The sequence below is a fragment of the Typopeltis vanoorti genome, chromosome 12 (genome assembly GCF_054136105.1).
Source record: "Typopeltis vanoorti isolate ZY-2024b chromosome 12, IOZ_Tvanoo_1.0, whole genome shotgun sequence".
NCBI lineage: Eukaryota > Metazoa > Arthropoda > Arachnida > Uropygi > Thelyphonidae > Typopeltis > Typopeltis vanoorti.
Window position 1 is genome coordinate 20,189,741 of NC_143560.1, and position 22,483 is coordinate 20,212,223.

A 22,483-nucleotide genomic window follows, 5' to 3' on the forward strand; every position below is an offset into this window, starting at 1 on the left:
CGGTGAACAGTTTTTATGTGCAGAAACGAATTTTCGTACAAAACATTTGTTGCATAACCAGTCATATGCTGTAAAAACTCGATTGTAGCTTAAATATTCCAAAGCACATTACATTCAATTGTTTACTTAGGTTAAGTTCCATGTGAATATTGTAAAAATAAACTTGGTTTTAAAAGAGGTATACCGTGAGTAGACATATCGATACAAAATTAATAATGGAAAAAACGCACGTACAAAGATTATTTAATAGTATAATTTTCGCCTGTGTGTCACAGGCATCTTCAGTACATTAAGCTCAAATTAAACAATAACTGACAATTCCAAAAAGCGCCACCAGCTACTTAGGTGGCGCTTTTTGGAATTGTCAGTTATTGTTTAATTTGAGCTTAATGTACTGAAGATGCCTGTGACACACAGGCGAAAATTATACTATTAAATAATCTTTGTGAGTTTTTCCATTCTTAATTTTGTATCGTTAAACTTTGTTTGTCTCTGTATAGTTTGTTTTAGATGTTATTGTAAATAACACTCTGGAAGTTAACTGTATATGCTACTTTAATAAGAATATGTTAGAGTGTTAAAAACAAAGGCAATGTTTATATCTCCGAAGCTGCATGTAATAGATCTACATGGTGACATTAGAAAGATTATTAAAATTTGTTTCTATTAGAAAGGCTTGCAGGCTCTAAGTGTAAACATCTGCTAAGTCAGTCAGAAAGGTTCAAACAACTTTCTGATGGCCGGCAACTTACAATTAAAAGAAAGCGGAGGAGAACAAAAGGCGTGCCGAACTTGAAACTTAAGATGAAAGTATCATACTGATTCTTTGGGGTTTGCCAAACTTCATGCAAGGTCTCAGAGGATGTATAATAAAAAGGGACTGAAGCAAACAGAAGGGGCTGCATGGATCCAGAGATTGCTGCAGAAGTAGAGGGGGCCCAGTTCCAGAGATGTCCACAGAGAGACAGGAGAGGTTGCCCGGTTCCAGGCGCTGTCAAAGAGGAGGCAGCTTGGTTCCAGACATTGCTAAAGCTGCCCGGTCCCAGATGTTGCCGAAGAGAGAGACAGAGCTGCTCGGTTCCGGACATTATCAGAGAGCATCCCAGATTCAGATGTTGGTTGAGAGAGGAGTTTTCCGCTTCCAGAAAGGAGCTTCTCGGTTTGAGACGTCACTAGAGAGAAACGACTTCTAGGCCACAGACAGGGCTTTCAAATTGCTGTAAGGAGAAGTCCCAAATGCCATAGAAGAGAAAACTTTCCAATCCAGAGGGATCCTGATTGACAGTTGACAACAGTTTCATTTTTCTTGGAAGCGTAATTTTCAGTTTCTTAGAGGTGGCAATTCAAGCTACTTGAGACGGCAGTCATCAAGGCATTTTCGGCGAGCCCAAGTAGAGGACAAAAGGTGAGGCAGATTTCCCGAAGTACCTTCGCTCGTAAGTTTTTCTTTTCGCCGTGGGAGAATAACATTTTTCCAGAACTGTATGAGTCCCGTTACATTCCCAATTGATATAGCTGAAGCCAAAATTCCAGATGAAGATCTGAGATGAAAGAATTGCCATGGAACTCTTAGTGATAGACTTTTGACTAATTATGAGATACAGAGCCTTTGTAAGTTCAAAACTTCATATAATTCCTCTTATAGTTGTATTAGAAAGACTTTTAAGATTAATGTTTAATAAGGTTAAGAAGTGTCCTTAAGAGAACCAAATGGCATGTTAGAAGTTGATATCAAATTTGTAAAGATAACTTAACAGAGAGAGAGAGATTTAGGTAACCTCTTTGGGAGTAAGCTTGGAGTTTAATAAGTAAAATTTGTAAACTGAGAGTAGATGACTTTTTGTGTTAAAGAAAGTATTTTAAAGTTGAAGAAAAAAGGTTCTAAATTTTGCTGAAGAGTTTTTATAGAAGGATAGAGAAAGCAATCTCCCTAATGTTTAAATTCGTGTACATTTCATAGTAATGTAAATAAATATTATTTGACTTTCTTGTAAACATAGCATGTAATAATATAAACAAGAGAGAGTCTGAGAGAGAGAAAGCACGCACAGCTACATTAGATTAATGGAGAATAAAGTATAAAGTAAAGAAAAAAGACATCACAAGTAATTAATAGAAATTACAAGTATACAAAGTTAAAATAATAATAAAATTTTACAATGTTGCAGTAATGACAAGATAGCAACAGTAGATTTATAACAGTACGCATCTCAATAGGCTACTGACAGGCACAGTGCAGACTATTGTTTCGTCTCTGTGTTGTGTTGTGTAATAATTTTTTGTGGGTATAAAATAGAAATGGAATCAAAAATTAAAAAAAAGTTATCTGGTGCACAATATCATAAGCGTCATGCTTCGAAAGAAGCAGATATTAAGAAACAAACTGGGACTCTTAATAAATTCGTTAAAATATTAAAATATTCTGATACAGATTGTAACCAACTCAATATATCAGAAATCAGAGTTGACGAATCGTGCACATCATCCAGTTTGAATGAAAGTACTATTACAACTGTTGAACAAGATAACGACGTAGGATTTAAGTGAAAAACAGTTAAGAGAAGATTAGGTTGTAATTGACCACGAAACTAACACATTGTTAGTCTATATAAATTTAGAAGATCCAGGTGAATGAGGAAATATTGATGAAAAATTAAGAGTTGTTTTAATTGAAATGGGGCCTGTTCAAAAGAAAAATATAATATATCCCAGAGATACATATGGTCGTAAATTTGGCGACACGTATTATAATAGAAAAATGGAAAACGGGGAGCTCGTGCCAAGAACATGGCTCATTTATTCCGAAACTTTAAATTCTGTTTTTTGCTTTTGTTGCAAACTTTTCGCACCTACTGCATCAAGTAGTCTTGTAGAAGGTTATAATGATTGGAGAAATGTAAGTACAACTTTGCATAGACATGAGACTAGTTTAGCTCACATGAAAAATTTCTTAAAATGGAAGGAACTTGATAAAAATTTAAAAAACAAAACTACTATTGATTGCCAGACTCAAAGCATGTATGAAATGGAAAATAAACATTGGACGAGTGTTTTAGAACGCTTGATTGAAATTATAAAATTCCTTGTTAGCCAAAATTTAGCTTTTTGCAGATCATCTGATAAATTATATGAAAGGAATAACAGCAATTTTTTAAAATTAGTCGAACTGTTTGCGAAGTTTGATCCCGTTATGGAAAATCATGTTGAAAGGGCCCTACAACGAAACAATAGAGTACGCTATTTGAGTAAAGACAATCAAAATGAAATATTGGAAACTTTAAGTAATGCAAGCAGGGATACAATTTTATTATCAATTCGAAAATCTAAATATTATTCCATAATTTTAGACTGCGCACCTGATGCAAGTAAAACAGAACATATGACCATTATTATTCTTTTTGTTTCCTGTGACAATAGAATTGTCAAGATCAGGGAAAACTTTTTAGGTTTTGCAGATATATCAGATTCCACAGGTCGTGGTTTATGTGCAACAATATTCTTGTTGAGAGGCTTATACGCTGGTTAAACATGATAACTAATATTTAAGGAATTGACAGCGTATACTAGAAATATAGATTAAATAAACTTTAATTTATACTTTCCGATATTTCGGTGAACATCACGTTGCCATCTTCTTGGGAACTTACTACTAAGACACGTGCGCACAAGTACTAATAACAGCAAATGAGACTAAAGCTAGGAAGCTAGCGTTTTCCTAAAGTCCTGATGGTGACCCCTGGCGGGCTATATCGGTAGTTCTTGGCCTTTGGGCTGAAGTTCTTCTGATAAACGTTTCCCAAATTTGGGGCAGTCTCATGCATCCAAATTTGTTGAGGTTTGGCATGTTCCTAAGGGCCGAGGCTGATTCCATGAATAGTCTTTCATACTTGAACTTGCTGCGGTGTATTACTTTGGCTTTCTTCCATCTTATTCTGTGGCGAGTATCCAGAGCTTGGTCTGCAAGCCCAGAGTGGCTGTACTGGTGAAATCGGATGTAATCCTTGTGTTCTGATATTCTGATATTTGCTGTCCTGCCTGTTTGGCCAAAGTAGGACAGTTTACAGCTGCAAGGGATATGGGTGGGTTTTCTATAAACTGAGAAAACCAAGTTACACTCCAACATAATGGCCAGTTTTGATGTCTCCTCCCTATTCACGAATGTCCCCCTCAAAGAAACCTTAGAGCTAATCCAAGCTAAATTTCCTCCCGATATCTCAGCCCTGTTTCAGTTTACAATGAACTCAGGCTATTTCGTTTGGCAGGAAAAATTCTACAAACAGATAGAGGGGACAGCCATGGGTTCACCACTTTCCCCACCCTTGGCCAACTTCTTCATGGAGACGTTTGAAGAGAAAGCCTTAAACTCAGCCCCACAAAAACCTACCATATGACTTCGCTACGTTGATGATGTCTTCGCTATTTGCCCACATGGCCCGTATTCACTCCTCTCCTTCCTAACACACTTAAACAACCAACACCCTAGAATCAAATTCACCCTGGAAAAAGAGGAAAACAATAACCTCCCCTTCCTAGACACACTAGTCACCCGCCCACCTGATGGAACCTTGGTTTTCTCAGTTTATAGAAAACCCACCCATACAGGCAGATACATTCACCAACAATCCCAACCCCCCCTCACAACAATATGGAGTTATTAAAACATTATTCAACAGGGCAAAAATAATCTGTTCTAATGATCAAGCCCTAACCACTGAACTAAATCACATCTGTGACACTTTCTCAGCCAACGGTTACCCCCTCCAAAAAATCCAAAAAATACTTAACCCAGTTATCCACAACCCACCACCCCCTCCCCTTCACAATAAATATTACTCTAAATCCATCACCATTCCCTACATCCGAGTCACCTCGGAAAAAATCAATAAAATCTTTAAAAAACATGACTTGACCACTTGTTACAGACCACATAGAAAACTGGCATCCCGTATCCGCTCCACCAAAGACCAACCACTTCCCCTAGACCTACCTGGGATATACCAGGTCCCTTGCAGCTGTAAACTGTCCTACTTTGGCCAAACAGGCAGGACGGCAAATATCAGAATATCAGAACACAAGGATTACATCCGATTTCACCAGTACAGCCACTCTGGGCTTGCAGACCACGCTCTGGATACTCGCCACAGAATAAGATGGAAGAAAGCCACAGTAATAAGTTGCCAAGAAGATGGCAACGTGACGTTCGCCGAAATATCGGAAAGTATAAATTAAAGTTTATTTAATCTATATTTCTAGTATACGCTGTCAATTCCTTAAATATTAGTTATCATGTGCAACAATAGTGGAACAACTGGAAAAATGGAATATTCCCATTGAAGACATGCAAGGTCAAGGGTATGACAATGGGGCAAATATGAAAGGGGAAAAATATGGGCTCCAAAATTTTCTTGTGAACAAAAATCCTCGAGCTTTTTACGTGCCATGTGCTGCTCATACTCTAAATTTAATCATTAACGATGCAGCCAAGTGGAACAAGTAAAACATTTCAGCTACTTAGGCACGATTTTTACTGAAGATGGTAAATTAAATATAGAAATAGACAACAGAATCAGCAAAGCTGGTATGATGGGAAGTCAATTGAATAAATTCATATGGAATAAGAAAGAAATTAGTCGGAACACTAAATTAGCTGTATACAAGACAGTGTTCAAAACAGTTTTAACTTATGGATCTGAGAGGTCAGAAGTAAAACACTTGACCAAAGACTAGAGACCGCAGATATGAGAGTCCTGAGAAAGATTAGAGGTGTGAACAGATGGCATCAATGGCAATATCATATTAAAAATGAGAGGATATTAGGAAAGAACTTGACATTGTCAGCATCCAGGAATGCGTTAGCAGAGCTAATCTCAGGTGGTATGGTCACTTAAATAGAATGGGAGAGGAAAGATTAGCAAAACAAGTGTTCTCTGCCAGGTTGGCAGGAAAACGACCCAGAGGAAGACCAAGATATAGGTGGATCGATACGGTACAAATTGCTTTAGACGATAGAAATATAAGATCTGATAATGTTGCAGTCTTGACAAGTAACAGACTGATTTGGAGGAAAATTGTAGATAGGAAGTTAGTAATGATGTAATTTTTTCATGTAGTACTGTCATATCCCGTACACCCCTTGAGGGTACATGGCAGGAATTTGATGATGATGATGACGATGCAGATACTCTTAGTTTCTTTGCAATTATTCAAGAAATATATAATTTCTTTTCATTCTCTTACAAACGTTGGGCAATCCTTTTAAAGTTTGTAAAAAATTTAACATTCAAACAGCCGTCAGAAACACGATGGGAAAGTAAAATTAATGCAATCCGCTCTCTACGATATCAGTTAGGAGAAATTTACGATGCACTTTTTGAAATTTTAATAAAGAAACTCAGCATCAAGCACAAACATTATGTGCTAAAATGAAGGACTACAAATTTATTTGTTCTCTTATAATTTGGCATGATTTACTTAACAGAATAAAGCCTGTGAGTAAAATGCTTCAAGACAAAAATATGAACATTACGCTTGCTTTAGAATCTATCAAAAACTTAAAAATATTCTTACAAGAGTATCGATCAGATACAAATTTTAAAGAAGTTCTAAAAACGGCAAAAGAATTGAGTGAGGAAGTGAATGGAGAACAAGAATTTAAATCATGATGAAATGCCACAGTCTCTAGAAGATAAATTTAGAGTGAATGTGTTTTATACACTTCTAGATGTTGCAATGTGTTCGTTAATAGAACGTTTTGAACAACTAAAAGATATGATCATTTCAATTTCTTGTATAGATTACTACAAATTAATAACGAAGATTTAGAAAAATGTGTGACGATTTAGAGATTCTCTTGATGGATGGTGACAATAGAGAAGTAAATGCAATAGAACTATATGACGAGTTATGTGCTTTCCAGGATATTTTTCGAAAGGATAATTTAAATATTCAAAACCTTTCGATATTCTTAATTTTATTGTGTCCAATAATTTATCTTTCCCTAACTTTTCAATTGCTTTAAGAATATTATTAACCTTACCTGTTAGTGTAGCGAGCGGCAAACGTTACTTTTCCAAGTAGAAATTGATTAAAACCTACTTAAGAACAAGTATGTCACAAAAAAGGCTTGTTAGTTTGGCATTAATAGCTATTGAAAATGATGTATGTGCGGAATTAGACGTTAAGACCGTTATTTCTAATTTGGTGAATATGAAATCAAGAACCCTAAAATTTTAATAAAAAAAATTTCAAGTATATTTATGTAATTTAATTTATTTTCTGTTATTCTGTAAAGATTTTATATTTTTGAATACTTATATATTAATATTAATAAAATGTTCTAATTATTATTTCTGAATTATTTTCTCATCTATCTTGAGTTTCTTTTATTTTCCTAAAAGATAGTTCCACTTATAAATATTATTAAAAAATTTTTACAACTTACTAAGAATTTAGTAAAATGCAAGAATTTTTTAAACTGTAGTTCAAATAAATTTGAACCTTAATTAAAATTCATTTTAATTTTGTTAGCGATTCGGGTTGGTGAGAAGGCTATAATCCCTGTATCATTATATTCAGTGATTAAAGTGAAGTGGCTTTATCAAAATTTGCTTTAACTTTTGAGAATTTTTTGAATATTCAGGTTTTTTAATGATTATTCTGCCTAGTCAACATCCCTGGTTCGTTACATTTAACGAACCAACGTGTGGCTGTTCTGTCAAAATTTATTTAAGAAATTTCAAATAATATAAATTTTTATTATCGTAAAAGAACCGCGCACACCTAGATCGTTACAGGGGCGATTATATAGACATTGTATTCGGGCGGCAAAGACCCTAGTGCCGGCTCTGCTTATACTGGTATATAAATTAAAATAAACTTTAATATATATTCCCTATATTTCAGCAACGTCACATTGCCATCTTCATGGGAACATAAGATTAAGACACGTGCATGCAGGCACTAAAAAACAGCAAATGAGGCAGAAGCAAGGAAACTACTGTTTTTTCTAAAGTCCTGATGGTGCCCCCCTAATGGGCTATGTTAGGTATTCTTGACCATTGGGCTGAAGTTCTCAAGATGTACATCTCCCAAATTTGGGGCAATCTCATGCATCCAAATTTGTTGAGGTTTGGCATGTTTCTTAGGGTTGAAGCTGATTCCATGAATAGTCTTTCAAAATCACATCCTTAACACTTTCTCAGCCAATGGCTGCAACCTCCATAAAATCCAAAAAATACTAAAACCAGTACACCACAGCTTCCCCCCCCCCCTTCATAAGAAAGATTACTCTAAATCATCACCATTCCTTACATCTGGGGCACCTCCAAAAAAATTACCAAAATCCTGAATAAACATGACCTGACCTCTTGTTACAGACCATATAGAAAATTGGCATCCCTTATCTACTCCACTAAAGACCAACCACTTCCCCTAGACCTACCTGGTATATACCAGGTACTTTGGCCAAACAGGCAGGACAGTGAATATCAGAATTTCGGAACAAAAGGACTACATCAGGTTTCACCATTATGACCACTCTGGACTTGCAGACCATGCTCAGGATACATGCCACAGAATACGGTGGAAGAAAGCCACTGTAAAACACCGCAGCAAGTATAAATTTGAAAGACTATTCATGGAATCAGCTTCAGCCCTAAGAAACATGACAAACCTAAACAAATTTGGATGCGTGAGATTGCCCCAAATTTGGGAGACGTACATCTTGAGAACTTCAGCCCAATGGCCAAGAATATCTAATGTAGCCCGCTAGGGGGTGCCATCAGGAACTTAGGAAAAACAGTAGTTTCTTCGCCTCACCACACTTGCTGTTTTTTAGTGTCTCCGTGCATGTGTCTTAATCTTATGTTCCCATCAAGATGGGAATATAAGATTCCCATGAAATATAGGAAATATATATTAAAGTTTATTTTAATTTATATACCAGTATACGTTGTGAATTCCTTAAGTTATTTAGTAATCATAGAAAACAGCAGAAAGAGGTAGAGAGACGACAAACTTTGAAAGAGTCATATAAGATACCAGTAGATGGAATCTTTCGTTTAATGGGCAAGATCAAACAGCAGGGCAATTCCATGTAAGTTGAGAATGAATGCACTCAAGAAAGGAGCGAGAGCTAAATTTTTCTCCCTTGAAGTGGTGTATAGGCTTGTCTTTGAAGGTGGTAATGCAAGTAGTGAATGAATAAACCTCAATAAAAGCATGACAGTTAGTATGGCATCTCTCCCTGCAGGGAGAGATGCTCCCAGAAGATTTCTTGTTGTAATAATAACATATAAATATATTTGGCGTGGGGGAAAAAAAAAAAAAAAAAAAAAAAAAAAAAAAGGTAGAAGCCACTCTGGCTTACATCTGAAGAAATTGTGGGTACTCCTGCACTAGCTTATCAAGAAGACCCATGCATTTCTATCAGAAAATTGTTATTATAATAATCATCAGGTTTGGTTGTCTGTATTAGTTAATGGATGTTCTTTGGAACTGCTTTGCTGCTGTGTATTCCCAAATTTTAGTCTGCATAGAATGTCTGCTGGGTATCAATCAAACTTGTCGCAGCCTCATTGTTAATATCACAGCATCAAATTCACTTCTATGTTCAGCACATGCATAGAAGGGTCAGTAATTAAAAAAAAAAAAAAAAAAAAAGAATTGTAGTCAGTATCTAAATATTACCCCACTTCTTGTCCTAAACAGTTGTCAGGCCAGTGAAGCATTTATCAAAAACACTAATAAAAGACAGCAATATGGGCACATGGACATGCTTCTGTCTTTCAAGTAGTGCAAGCTAAAGCAACTCTAGTGCCAAAAAATTGCATTCTCATAAACTCACTGGTCAATTTTAAAAAACTTATGTTTTTTTTTTTGATTCGGCTATGAATTCACACACACACACAATTTAAAATGTATCATTAAGAAAATTATGATTATTTATAAAATATTGATTCATATTAACGTGAATTAGTTTTTTTTTAGAACATATTTTATGATGTTATATATATATATAAAAAATATTTTTTCAAAATATAAGAATTATTTCATTTTTTCAGTGGTTGATAGCCATCCTATTCTACACTCATTTCAGTTGTTACTCTTAGAACATATTGCTATGTGCCGTTTAGTTATGGGGAACAAGACCCTTGCCATTCAAGAGGTATGTTTGTAAATATGCAATTGTAATACAGTTTGAGCTCATAAAATTTATGCAGATATTTTCTGTTCATCATTATAGTTTATTCAGGTATGAATTAAATTGAATATATATACAGATACAAAAACCAACTCAAGTCATGCTACCTAGGAGCCAAAATAACCTGTGAGAGTGATCTTTCACTTGTTATTGCAAAATATGAAATAAAACATAAGAGAATACATAGAATTAAGGAAGCATAAATGGAATATTGAACTATTGAAAGCCTCAAATATAAAAATTGAATTGAAAAAAGAAACAGATTGCATGCCTGAGAAGAATAGTGAAAACTTGGTCTTTTTCACAAGGAAGTAACTGAAAGGTCAGCAGATAAAATGTGATTTAAAAAATTACAACCTTGGAAGCCTTTGATTACAAATGAGATAGTTAATTAGAAGAACGAAATAATATTAGCAAGGAAAAAGAAGACTAGTAGTCAAGGAATGATATGGAAGACTAAGAAACAAGATTAGAGAAGATTGCACAAAAGCAAAGGAGAACTGGATAGAAGAAACATGTAAAGATTTAAATATAAATTAAAAACAGGAGGAGCTGAGAAAGCATACTGAATAACTGCTGCCACAACTGCAATATCCCCCCCCCCCCATCCCACAAAAAAAAAAATTAAAGTTGTATAATACAAAAAAAAAGCAAAATTACTTACTGGTAGAAAAGAGATAGCAGAGAGATGGAAGAAATATCTAGAAGACTGGCCCAAGACTTTCTTTTTCAACTTCATATTCTGTTTTGAAAAAGAAAGCCTCGGGCTAGGGAAGAAAGACTAGGGATGAAGAAAATTAAAAGAGCAATTACTGAATTACCTAACTAGAAAACTGTAGGAACAAATGAAAAATCTGCAAATTACAACACAGGATCCATTTTTAAAATACATACGAGAAGAAATACTTCAAAAACTTCACTTGACTAAATCACAACAATATTCAGTTGATACAATCTCCGAAAACTAATTCAACACTAAGACTGCACGAAACCGACAGCTGTTTATATATACGAACACAAAGCACTGAGAAAGTTCGAGAAACTACTAAAACAATCGAGAAACTTAATTATTGTAAAGCGGCTTCTGCAAACAGTTATTACTAAGTGAGTTACTGGTTTGCACCAGGTCCACTAGATGTCGCATCTTATCACATTGAATTGAAAATGGAAATAAAATTATGAAAATTTTGTAATCGCAGCACCCCTGTGAGGAAGCTGTGGCTCCTCAGGCGCTGCAGCGCACACTTTGGGAACCACTGGGCTAATCTATTAAGAGGGACAGGAAATTATTGGAAGTTTTCCCATTTGGTCATACTATAAATTAAAGATGCCAAGAAATTATATACGTGGAGGGATACTAAGTCAAGGGATGTGAAGTCATGAGCTTCTTTATATGAGTTTTCCCAGTTCTGAAAATAGTTCAGGTGCAAAGTTGTTTGATCACACTTGGATAAAGGATTAAACTAAGTGTATAATTTCTTGGTTTCTTTAATTTAGGGACAGGAAATATTTGATTTCTATGAAATTTTGATGGTAACATTACCCAAGAAAGGGAACAGAATGTAAAAATTATTGAGTGTTATAGATCTTTGAGACATGGTTTACTCAGTCATGCCTCAAAGATCATATTAAATACCGTAAAAGCTCTCGTAAATGGCATCCAATTAACACTGGCAATATCAAAACAATGGTAATTTTGGAGGTCTAAATTTAAACCCAAAATTTAAGCCTATGAGATTAGAAAAATATGCAACAATGGGCTTGCATAATGATGAGGAGGATGAAGATGATGACGGCATGCAGACCAAGAAAGTTACCTGGAAGAAAGTGGACGAAGGATTGCAGACTTTCATAAGATTTGCCGAGCAGTGTTCATCTATGTAAGCACATGATGTTATGAAACTTCATTGTATACACAGTGAATTTTTAAAGCTCTGGCGACAATATTTTAAGCAGGCAGACATTCGAAGTTATGTTATGTTGTCACATTAAGAAATTCACAACTTTCATGTGATAATACGTATTCTAATTTTTAAATGCTGTTTAAATTTGGTTTTGTGAAATATAAAAATATGTGCATGTGTTTTAAAATGAAAAAATCCATACGATTTTTCATGTTATTTATTTAATTATGGCTGGCATATCGAAAAACATGACCAACAAACTTCGCATGCTGCAATTTCTACAGATGGCATCACAAAACATGAACAGGTAAGTTCTCAAAATATATATTCAATTATCCGGCGAAATCTTGTATCCGGAATCGGCGAAGTCCCATTGTTGCTGGTTAAGAGAGATTCTACTGTATAATGAAGCACGGAGTAACATCAAAAATTGAATGTTATTTAGATGATATTGTTCTTACTGCAATACTAGCAGTAAGAACAATAATAGACTGAAGAAGGGAAGTAAATAAAGCTACGTACGTTAGTTTTATAGATTTAGATTTTGATAATGTAGAAGCTGAAATAATGTAGAAACAAATCTGAAAACAAACCCCAACTCAACATCACCAGAGTTAAAGATCGGTACTATCAACGTAAGAAGCCTGAATGGCAAAGAAATCAAGCTAGCTGAGGAATTAAATAAGTACCAGATCAACATAATAGGGGTGACTGAAACAAAAAAGACCAAAACTGGTGAGATCTTTCTGAGCAATAAATACAAAATGTTATATTCAGGCAATGACAATCAAGGAAAAGAAGGAGTAGCCATAGTATTCAACACAAAATACGAGGCTAATCTTCTTGAATGGCAGTCAGTCTCGAGTAGAGTAATGTGGGTAAATATGAGAATAGGGAACTGGACAATGAGACTTATTTGTGCTGATGGTCCCACAGAAGGTTCTACTAAGGTAGAAGTGGAGGAATTTTTTGAGGCTTTAGAAAAAGCAACTGACACAATGAAAAAGGAAAAGTTGGTCCTTCTTGGGGATCTAAATAACAGAATAGGAAATGATTGTGAGCCATACAAAAATATTTTGGGAAAATTTGGAGAAAAGATCAAAGCTAATAATAATGCAAATATCTGTTGGATTTTTGCTCAGGACATGGACTGGTTATTACTGACACCATGTTCCAACATAAAAATGTGCACAAATTCACATGGAGAGAAGAGGCTAGGAATAAGAAAAGTCTCATTGACTATGTTATTGTTGATAGTGATGATTTCTCCCTGGTGCAGGACACCAGAGTGTACAGAGGATTTGAAATTGGAAGTGATCACTATTTAGTCTTGAGCACGATAAAATTGAATTTGATATTGAAAAGAATAACATGTATGAAAGTTTTAAAGTGAATAAAAGTTGAGCAGCTCTCAGATGTGAACTGTAGACTAAAATACACAAAGATTATTGAAGAAAAAATGAAAGAGTTTGAGAACAGGAATCAATCCTTGGATATTCAGTGGCAAACTCTGAAGAAAAAATTGATTGATTCTGCCAGAGAGGCATGTGGTTGAGGTTGTCTGCAAGGATAAAAAAAATCAGAACTCCCTGGTGGACACAGGAAGTTAAAGAGGCAGTGAAGGAAAAGAATAAAGCATATCAAAAGTTCCTGGCAAATAAGTCAGCTTGTGCTCTTAGAGAATATAGAGACAAATGCAAGAATGCTAAACAAAAGTCATGGGAGGACTTTGGCAGGAATATAGAAAATAAATATCAAGAAGGTGGCAAAATATTCTGGAGATTGTTGAAGAAGCTTAGAAATGGAGGAAAGAGTGCTGTAAAAGGAGTTAGAGATGATAAAGGTGACATGAAAACTGGAGAAAAAGATATCCTTGAAGTATGGAGTAATTACTTTGAAAAACTGCTAAATGAAACAAGCAGTGATAACAGCACAGTGGTAAAAAACACTGACCAGGCATGCAGGCAGGAATACATATCCATACTTGAAGTAGAAAAAGCCATCAAAGGCTTGAAATGTGGAAAGGCAGCTGGAGTAGATGATATTTGACCAGAAATGCTGAAGTATGGTGGTATAAGAGTCTTACAGTGGCTGCACTGCATAGTTCAGAATGCCTGGACAGAGGGACAAATTCCCGATGATTGGAGTAGAACTCTCATAGTACCCATATATAAAATGGGAAATAAAACTGAATGTGAGAATTACAGAGGCATTTCCCTACTGAGTGTTCCTGGCAAGATCTGTGCAAGTGTGCTTGAGAAACGGTTGAGAAGAATTGTGGAAGAAAAGCTTGGTGAAGAACAAGCTGGATTCAGGCCAAACAGAGACAAATAGTCGAGAAAGCATGGGAATATAACAAAGATCTGTATTTAAGTTTTGTCGATTTGGAAAAGGCATATGATAAGGTGGCAAGAAAGAAGCTGTTCAATACGCTGCAGTTATATGGTGTCAATGGGGCATTATATCAAGCAATACTTAGTCTTTATTTTAGTTGTAAGTCAGCAGTTAGAATTGAAGGAAGTACAGGAAGATGATTTAATGTTAAATCTGGTGTGAGACAAGGATGTACATTATCCACTCTGTTATTCATTATTTATATGGATCACATTATGAAGGAAAGTGGTATTAAACATGATATCAAAATTGGAGATGTTAATGTCAGCTCTGTGCTTTATGCGGACGATGTTATACTTCTAAATAAATCCGCTACAAGTTTGCAAAATTTTCTGAATAAATTGAATAACTATTGTAATAGATATGTATGAAGGTCAGCAATAAAAAGACAAAGACAATGAAATGGGTAGAATCATTGAAAATGTCAACTGTGTTGTGAATGGAGAACCTGTGGAACAGGTAAAATATTTCAGCTACTTAGACACGATTTTTACTAAAGATGGTAAATTAAATATAGAAATAGACAACAGAATCAGCAAAGCTGGTATGGTGGGAAGTCAATTGAATAAATTCATATGGAATAAGACAGAAATTAGTCAGAACACTAAATTAGCTGTATACAAGACAGTGTTCAAACCAGTTTAACTTATGGATCTGAGTGCTGGGTCAGAAGTAAAACACTTGACCAAAGACTAGAGATTGCAGATATGAGAGTCCCGAGAAAGATTTTAGGCATGAACAGATGGCATCAATGGCAATATCATATTAAAAACGAGGATATTAGGAAAGAACTTGATATTGTCAGCATCCAGGAATGCATTAGCAGAGCTAATCTCAGGTGGTATGGTCACCTAAACAGAATGGGCGAGGAAAGATTAGCAAAACAAGTGTTCTCTGCCAGGTTGGCAACAAAACGACCCAGAGGAAGACCAAGATATAGGTGGATTGATACGGTACAAAGTGCCTTAGACCAGTGCTTCCCAAACTTCTGGATGTCAGGGCCCCCATTGCAAAAATTAAAATATTTCACGGCCCCCCTTGAAAAAAATCGTAATAGAGATATATTATTATTATATTTATTGTATTTATATTCAATACAAAACATACACAGCGAATATTGCAAAATCAAATGCATATGTTACATTTTTTGCCTCTTACCGTTTGGTTCTGAAGACGATACGGTCTGTTCTGGTAAAATATGAAATACTGTCCTTTTTTTTTTTAGTCTGTTTCTGCTTCTTCTGATTGTACGCAGGATTTTTTTTTTTTTTTTTTTTTTATCAACCACTTATCCATCTCAGGGTTAAATTTTTTTAATGTAGAATAGATAAAATAATATCACCACTTACCCATACTGGCACACCACAGACTGATAACATGAAATTAGTGAATATTACCTGAATACGGGAATCCCCGGACCAGGAACATTTTTCACTTTTGTGACTTTTCTCCTTTTACGGTAATTAAGCCTAACGCGAAACAGACAACAACGGCAGTCTGTTTATTAAAACGTGCATATGATTGGTGCGGTATTAACAAAAGATCGCGCAACCGAAAGATAAAAGCATGGTTGACAATTGAGTAGAAATGCTAACTCTCTTCAACCGAATTCCATATGTGAAACTGCCATAACATTCATTATACATATATTACTTAGTTTTAACACTTTTACGAATTTTAACACGTTCGGTTGAATTTTATTGCTGCCTTGGGAATTCGAACTCACATACATCTAATTAATAACAATAGTTTTTAGTTAGATACTATGTTTGCCCATGCAACATATGGTTTTGTTTCAGTCTATACAGCATGGTTTCTGTATGAGGGGACATGTGATTCATTAATTAGTGTGTTTTTATCTCAGTTGTCTCTAATTGCACTATTTGTTGAGAAATATATTACACAGACTCCTCATACCTTATTCACTGGCATAATAAAAGTACTTATTTTTATTGCCTCTGCAGTATAGTGGCTCTTAGGGAGGGCATGTTGTTTACCACTGCAAGCGAGTTACTATATCCCCACATGAACTTGTTTAAGCTTTTTTTCATGTGTGAAGTATATGCGAAACTTTTATTGGTAACAGAAAACTAGCTCGGATGACAATGATAATATAAAACGAGTTTTGATATGTATATAAAGTCAATATCAACAGTCCCTGATTATGAATGCATTATGAAAGGGACAGAAAGATTTGGAACTTCCCTGAGAACATTCGAAGTAAATACAATTAACCACTGCTTTGAAATGAAACATATGAATAAGCAGTATTTACTAATATTCGTTAAGCGCTGAAATACGGAGGAAGCAAAGTTTGTGAACCAACACCAATGTGTGAATTTTTCCATTAAAATATAAAAAATAACAAAAAAGAAATAATAAAAGTTAAATACGTTTCTTTTAAAATAAAAAAAATATACTTAGTCTTAAAACATTTTAAATTTGTTTTCATTATTTCACGCCCCCCCCCCCCCCAACAAAACCTACGGCCCCCAAGGGGGCCGCAGCCCACAGTTTGGGAAGCTCTGCCTTAGACGATAGAAATATAAGATCTGATAATGTTGGAGTTTTGACAAGTAACAGACTGATTTGAAGGAAAATTGTAGATAGGAAGTTAGTAATGATATAATTTTTTCATGTAGTACTATCATATCCTGTACACCCCTTGAGGGTACATGGCAGGAATTTGATGATGATGTAGAAGCTTTTTCAAATAATGAAGGAAATTGCAGTACGTTAGTGAGCGATAGGACTCTAATTAAGAAATTATATACCAGCTAGAAAATAAAGATACAAATACAAGAAAATGAAGCAACTGCAGAAATAAGAAAGGCGTATAACAAACTTGTGCACTGTCATCCTTACTTTTCAGCCTGTATATAGAGAATGCAATGAAATTAATAAAAGATTGAATGAATGGAATAACTGTAGGTGGAGTGTAGATACATGTGATACACTTTGCTGATTATATAGCCATATTAGCTGAGAACCAACATGATTTAAAAGAGATATTATCTAAGGTGGATAATGTTTTTTCTGATTATGAACTTAAATGCAGCCAAATCTAATAGCGGCATGTTTAAATGAACAAAATAAGATAGACAAAATAGAGATCAGAGTTAAGGATATTGAACAAATAAAATTGTTTATATATCTTGGAGGAACTATTCAAGAAGATGGAAGTTAGAAATTCAGAGAATTGCTATGGCAAAAGAAGTGTTAAAGTAAAAGAGATCATATATTACAAATAAGATAAGTAAAGACATACTGAAGAGATTTATAAAAACATTTTTTGGGACATCTTTATATGGTTATGAGACTTTGAACTATAACAGCAGAAAACTGAAAAAGAATTGAAGCATTTGAAATCTGCTGTTGGAAAGTATATGCTAGAAATAAATTGGATAGAAAGAAAAACCGTTCAAGTCTTGCATGAAATAAAAGAGAGCTGAGTATTGAAGAAGACCATCATAGAAAGAAAGATGAAATTCCTGGGACACATATAGAGATATAACAAGTGGATTATAAATATATTAGAAGGGAAGAAAGATATCAGGGAAAAGTAGAGGAACAGCTGAAATATACATTCTTAGAGAACTGTTTAGATCGATTGATCAGAAGAAGTTATAAACTACTAAAGAGGAAAGCTTGATATAGGATGACCTGGAAGCACCATGGCAACAGGAATTGTTTCTTAGAATCATAATGATGATGATGCAGAAATGTGCATATTAAAAAAAAACATGGGGATAGTTTATTAAATAGAAGTGAGTCGAGTTGCTCTGTTATTCACCAACTTTGAAATATCAGATGTTTCATGAATCACTCTCATCTTCCAAAAGAATATAAGGAAATAAAAATGATACCAAAGATTTATGCAAATATGCTTGACAAAAAAGCAAAGAAAAATTGCTGAAAGGAAAATTAGTGAAGGAACTGGATTTAGAACAAATATACCAAATAGTTGAGAAATCGTAGGGATGTAGTAAGTATAAGTTGATGTGAAGAAGGAAATTGTTTAAACACCTAATCTGTATGATGTAATTGGAATTTTATACAGATTATTACCTACCTTACATGTAAGTTACTGTCATTGTCCTTTCAATGTCATAGGTGCCTTGGATTTGTCTATCCCTGGCTAGGCACTTTTTTTCTTCTTTTCTCGTTTGTTTTTTTAGAGTGAATATGAGGATCATTTGTTATCCTCCTTTACCAAAGTCATTTTGCTCTTTATTTATTACTTTTTTTATGGATAGGGTTGATTCTGTTCTTCAATATTTTCGATCTCAATCTTGAGTTTCACTTACTGGCTATATAACAACATAGGATTTTTATCCCTTTAATATCTATTAAATTGCCAGAAAACTAGCCGTTTGGCTTTTCATTTTAATTACAAAATATAAGCACACCTTTATGGCATTCGTATAGTGAAGGTATGTAAGTTCTTTTCACTAAGCTTTGATATCTTCCAGGTCTACCTACTCACTGATGAGACCTCAAAAAAGGTTGAAACCAGTCTGGGTGGTGACCTCTCCTCATTATGTAATGACAGTATTACATCTCCTAGGAGCTGTGTTTTACATCATGAGAGAATATCAAGAATAGTGAGGGAGCTTGCTCCACCTTTGCTTCGAATTGCCTTCGCCGATAGTTTTTCGGCATTGAAACTCATAGATCGTAGTTCTCGATCTTGAGTTTCACTTACTGGCTATATAACAACATAGGATTTTTATCCCTTTAATATATTCTCCATTCTTTTTTACTTGTGTGACAAACCTTGCATTGTTCAAGCACCTGAAGTTTCAAGATCATCTATAATAGGGGCCATAACAACATAGTCACTTTGAGTTCTTCCAAAGCAGTTTTGCACACATACACTCTCTCTCTCTCTCTCACACACACACATAAACAAAGACCCTTTCCCTTCTTTTACCTTTGTTAATTCTCAACTCTTGACAATCAAGCTTTCTTCCCAGGCTGATTAATTCCTAGTTGTCTTTAGGCACACTTCTGTAGCATCCTTTGCTTCCAGAAAAATTTCATCTTTTTTTTTTTTTTGTTGTTGTTCAAGATATTACTTTCATCTATCCAGCTATTGACTGTGTATAAATCCCAAATCTGTCCTACCTTGGTATACTACTCTTGCATTTAGGATGGTGCATAAAAATTCTAAAAATTCTTGATGCTGTTCAGAAGAGGACAGTTTGGCTATGGATGACTCCTCTCTCGTATATAGACTGTCCTATGCCACTGTCTTTTAGACTGTGTCTAATGTGAGAGAGCCACAGAGGAATCAAAACAGTTGCTAAGGAGTATGATTATTTCTTTATTATTATTAATATCATCATCAGTCCTCAATGGAGTCAAGAGACTCATTGCAGGAGGTTCCACTCTCACATGCACAGTTCATTATACTTGACTTAAATGCATTCACTGTCTGCTCACCCACTTGCTTACACCTTCCTTATACAGCTTCCAGGAAATGGCCTCTTGTTCTCACCCTGTTCCAGACATTCTATGAAAAATCTCATCCACATTAATCTGGTAATTGTCTTTTACCAACTTATATGTCTCAATCATGTTTCCCCTCCTCCTCCTCCTCTTATCCACTAAGCTCTGCAATTTGCATTTTCTCGATTTGCCTTCATACTTCTCATTTCAGAGACCAGAAATTGACTTACTCAGTTGTCTCTGAACCTTCTCTAACAACTCCTTTTGAGTGACCAATCTGTACCTAATAAAAGACTTGTACAATGGAATTATAACATCTTTACTTCTACATGTCGGTGTTCTCCTCATCATTGCCATAATTTTGTTGTCCTCACAATTTTAGCAAAATATCCATGGAATTTCAAGTCCATATCTGCCATCCCCCTCAGATCTTTAATCCCCCCTCCACCTTCTCTAAAATATCCCCACCAATCTTATATTCTACATTCCATCTTTACCTACCAAATTTTAAAACCTTACACTTTGTTACTTTAAACTGATACCTCCACACACTTGCCCATTCAGTCTATTTAGGTCCTTTTGCAATGCTACAACACTTTCTCTATTTCTCATAACTCTTCCCACCTTTACATCATCTGCAAAGAAATATATCACCATTTCAGCCCCTTCCAGTGTCATTTAAGTACAAATTAAATAACAATGGCCCCAAAACAGACCCCCGGGACACACCACTAGTGACTTTTCTCTTCTGGGATATCACTCATCCACAACCTGCTGATACCTATCAAACAGCTAATCTCTAATGCAATGCACTAATCTACCATACAATACATCAGGTTCTGGAAATCTATCGAAGACCTTTGCAAAATCTAAATATACTACTATATATGCATCCTTCTTGTCCAATGTATTCATTACCTTGTTTTAATGTGTAAGTAGATTGCTAAAACATGATCTTTCTGTCGCAAATGCATGCTGTCCATCAAAGAAAAATCTGCTGCTATCAATCCTCTTCTAAATCTTTGTTCTCACTTGCTTCTCCACCACCTTGACTACAACTTCAGACAAGCAGGTTGGCCTATAATTTGAAGCCATAGTCTTATCCCCCCCCCTCCTTATGAAGCAAAACAATTTTGCCATATTTTCCACTCCTTTGGAACCTAGGCCAATCTAAGATCCATGTTAAAAAGGTGAGTTGAAGGTTGTTAACTCCCTGGAACGTTCCCTTAGGATAGGCAATGATACCATCAGGTCCCATGGCCTTGTTGACATGAAGTTTACTGAATTCCTCATACACCTTCTGCTCGCTCACCATCAAGATTTCTCCCCAATTTCTACTACATTCAGGTTCTGCATTATGTTACAATCACATGGATAGAATATTTTAATTAACTACTCATTTTATACCTCTATTATATCAGTCTCAGTGTTTATCATTATCACTAACAATGTCATTCTGCTTATGAAGCAAATCAGTCACCTTCCTTATTTACTCTTTGTACTCCTCATACAATGGATTATTGCCACTCATCTTGTGCTGCCTTCATAATGACCTTTTCTTCCAGATTGCATGCTTCACCTCTTCAATTATCCATTTTACTCTACATTATGTAATCTCCTGACCTTTGGAATACACTGTCATTGCCTCTGCCAGATAGTTCTTGACTAGGGACCAAGCAGCATTGATTTCTTCACATCCAATTCCTTGTTCCATGATATCACTGTAAGCCACCTTCTGAATTTGTCATAATCACCTGCCTTATAGTTCCACATATAACCCTTTCTCACAAAAGTGCTGCTGTGACTGCCCATCACCTAAGTGGTGGCCAGTGATATCTTCATAGTCACTTTCACCAACTGGAAGGTTTGACATTTCATTTACAATAATATCTTCTGATGTGATAATCAAATCCAAGATCTTTGCTCCTCATGTACCGTCTGTTACATACTGTTGAAGGTAGTTGTCCCTCAGAAACTCAAGAAGTTCATTGTTCTATGGTTCCAGATTCTGTCTCTTCATTTCAGTCTATGTTACCATAATTGAAATCACCAATAATGATCATCCTTTTCATGTTATCTAGACCAATTTGTGTAAACATTTCTTTTTCAATGCCTTTCACATTACCAAGTCTACATCCCACTACACATTTCATCCTATCCATCTCCACTTCATGCCATACTGCTTCAAAAACCACTGTCATTATTTGCTCCTTTCATGTCTGCCCTAGATATACCCAACTGCGCTGCCATCATCAATAGCACTCCTCCTCCCTTGTTTTGCCTTGTCTGTCTTCACAAAAGACTACATTTCCCTGCTTCTCATTTCCTGCCATAATATCATCCTTGTTCAATCATGTCTCACTTATTCTAACAATTTTTGGGCAAATGACATCTATCAGTGTTACTATTTCATTCCCCTTGTTTTGAATACTTCTAGTATTTGTGAACATGTGCACTGGCTAATTTCTGTTTCTATATCAAATTCCACTGACCTCACTTCTCAGATATTCAGATATAAACTCCCTTGCACACT

The 22,483-nt window shown here is 35.3% G+C and overlaps 1 protein-coding gene across 1 annotated transcript in view; it reads left to right on the top strand.

Annotated features, from left to right (window-relative positions):
• Mau2 (Mau2 sister chromatid cohesion factor) overlaps positions 1-22,483 on the top strand; it is a 299,360-nt gene that overhangs the window by 139,248 nt on the left and 137,629 nt on the right. Inside the window, exon 10 of the mRNA XM_090401244.1 lies at positions 10,062-10,165. Within this exon, the coding sequence (XP_090257370.1) occupies positions 10,062-10,165 (104 nt within the window). The remainder of the gene's footprint in view (positions 1-10,061; positions 10,166-22,483) is intronic.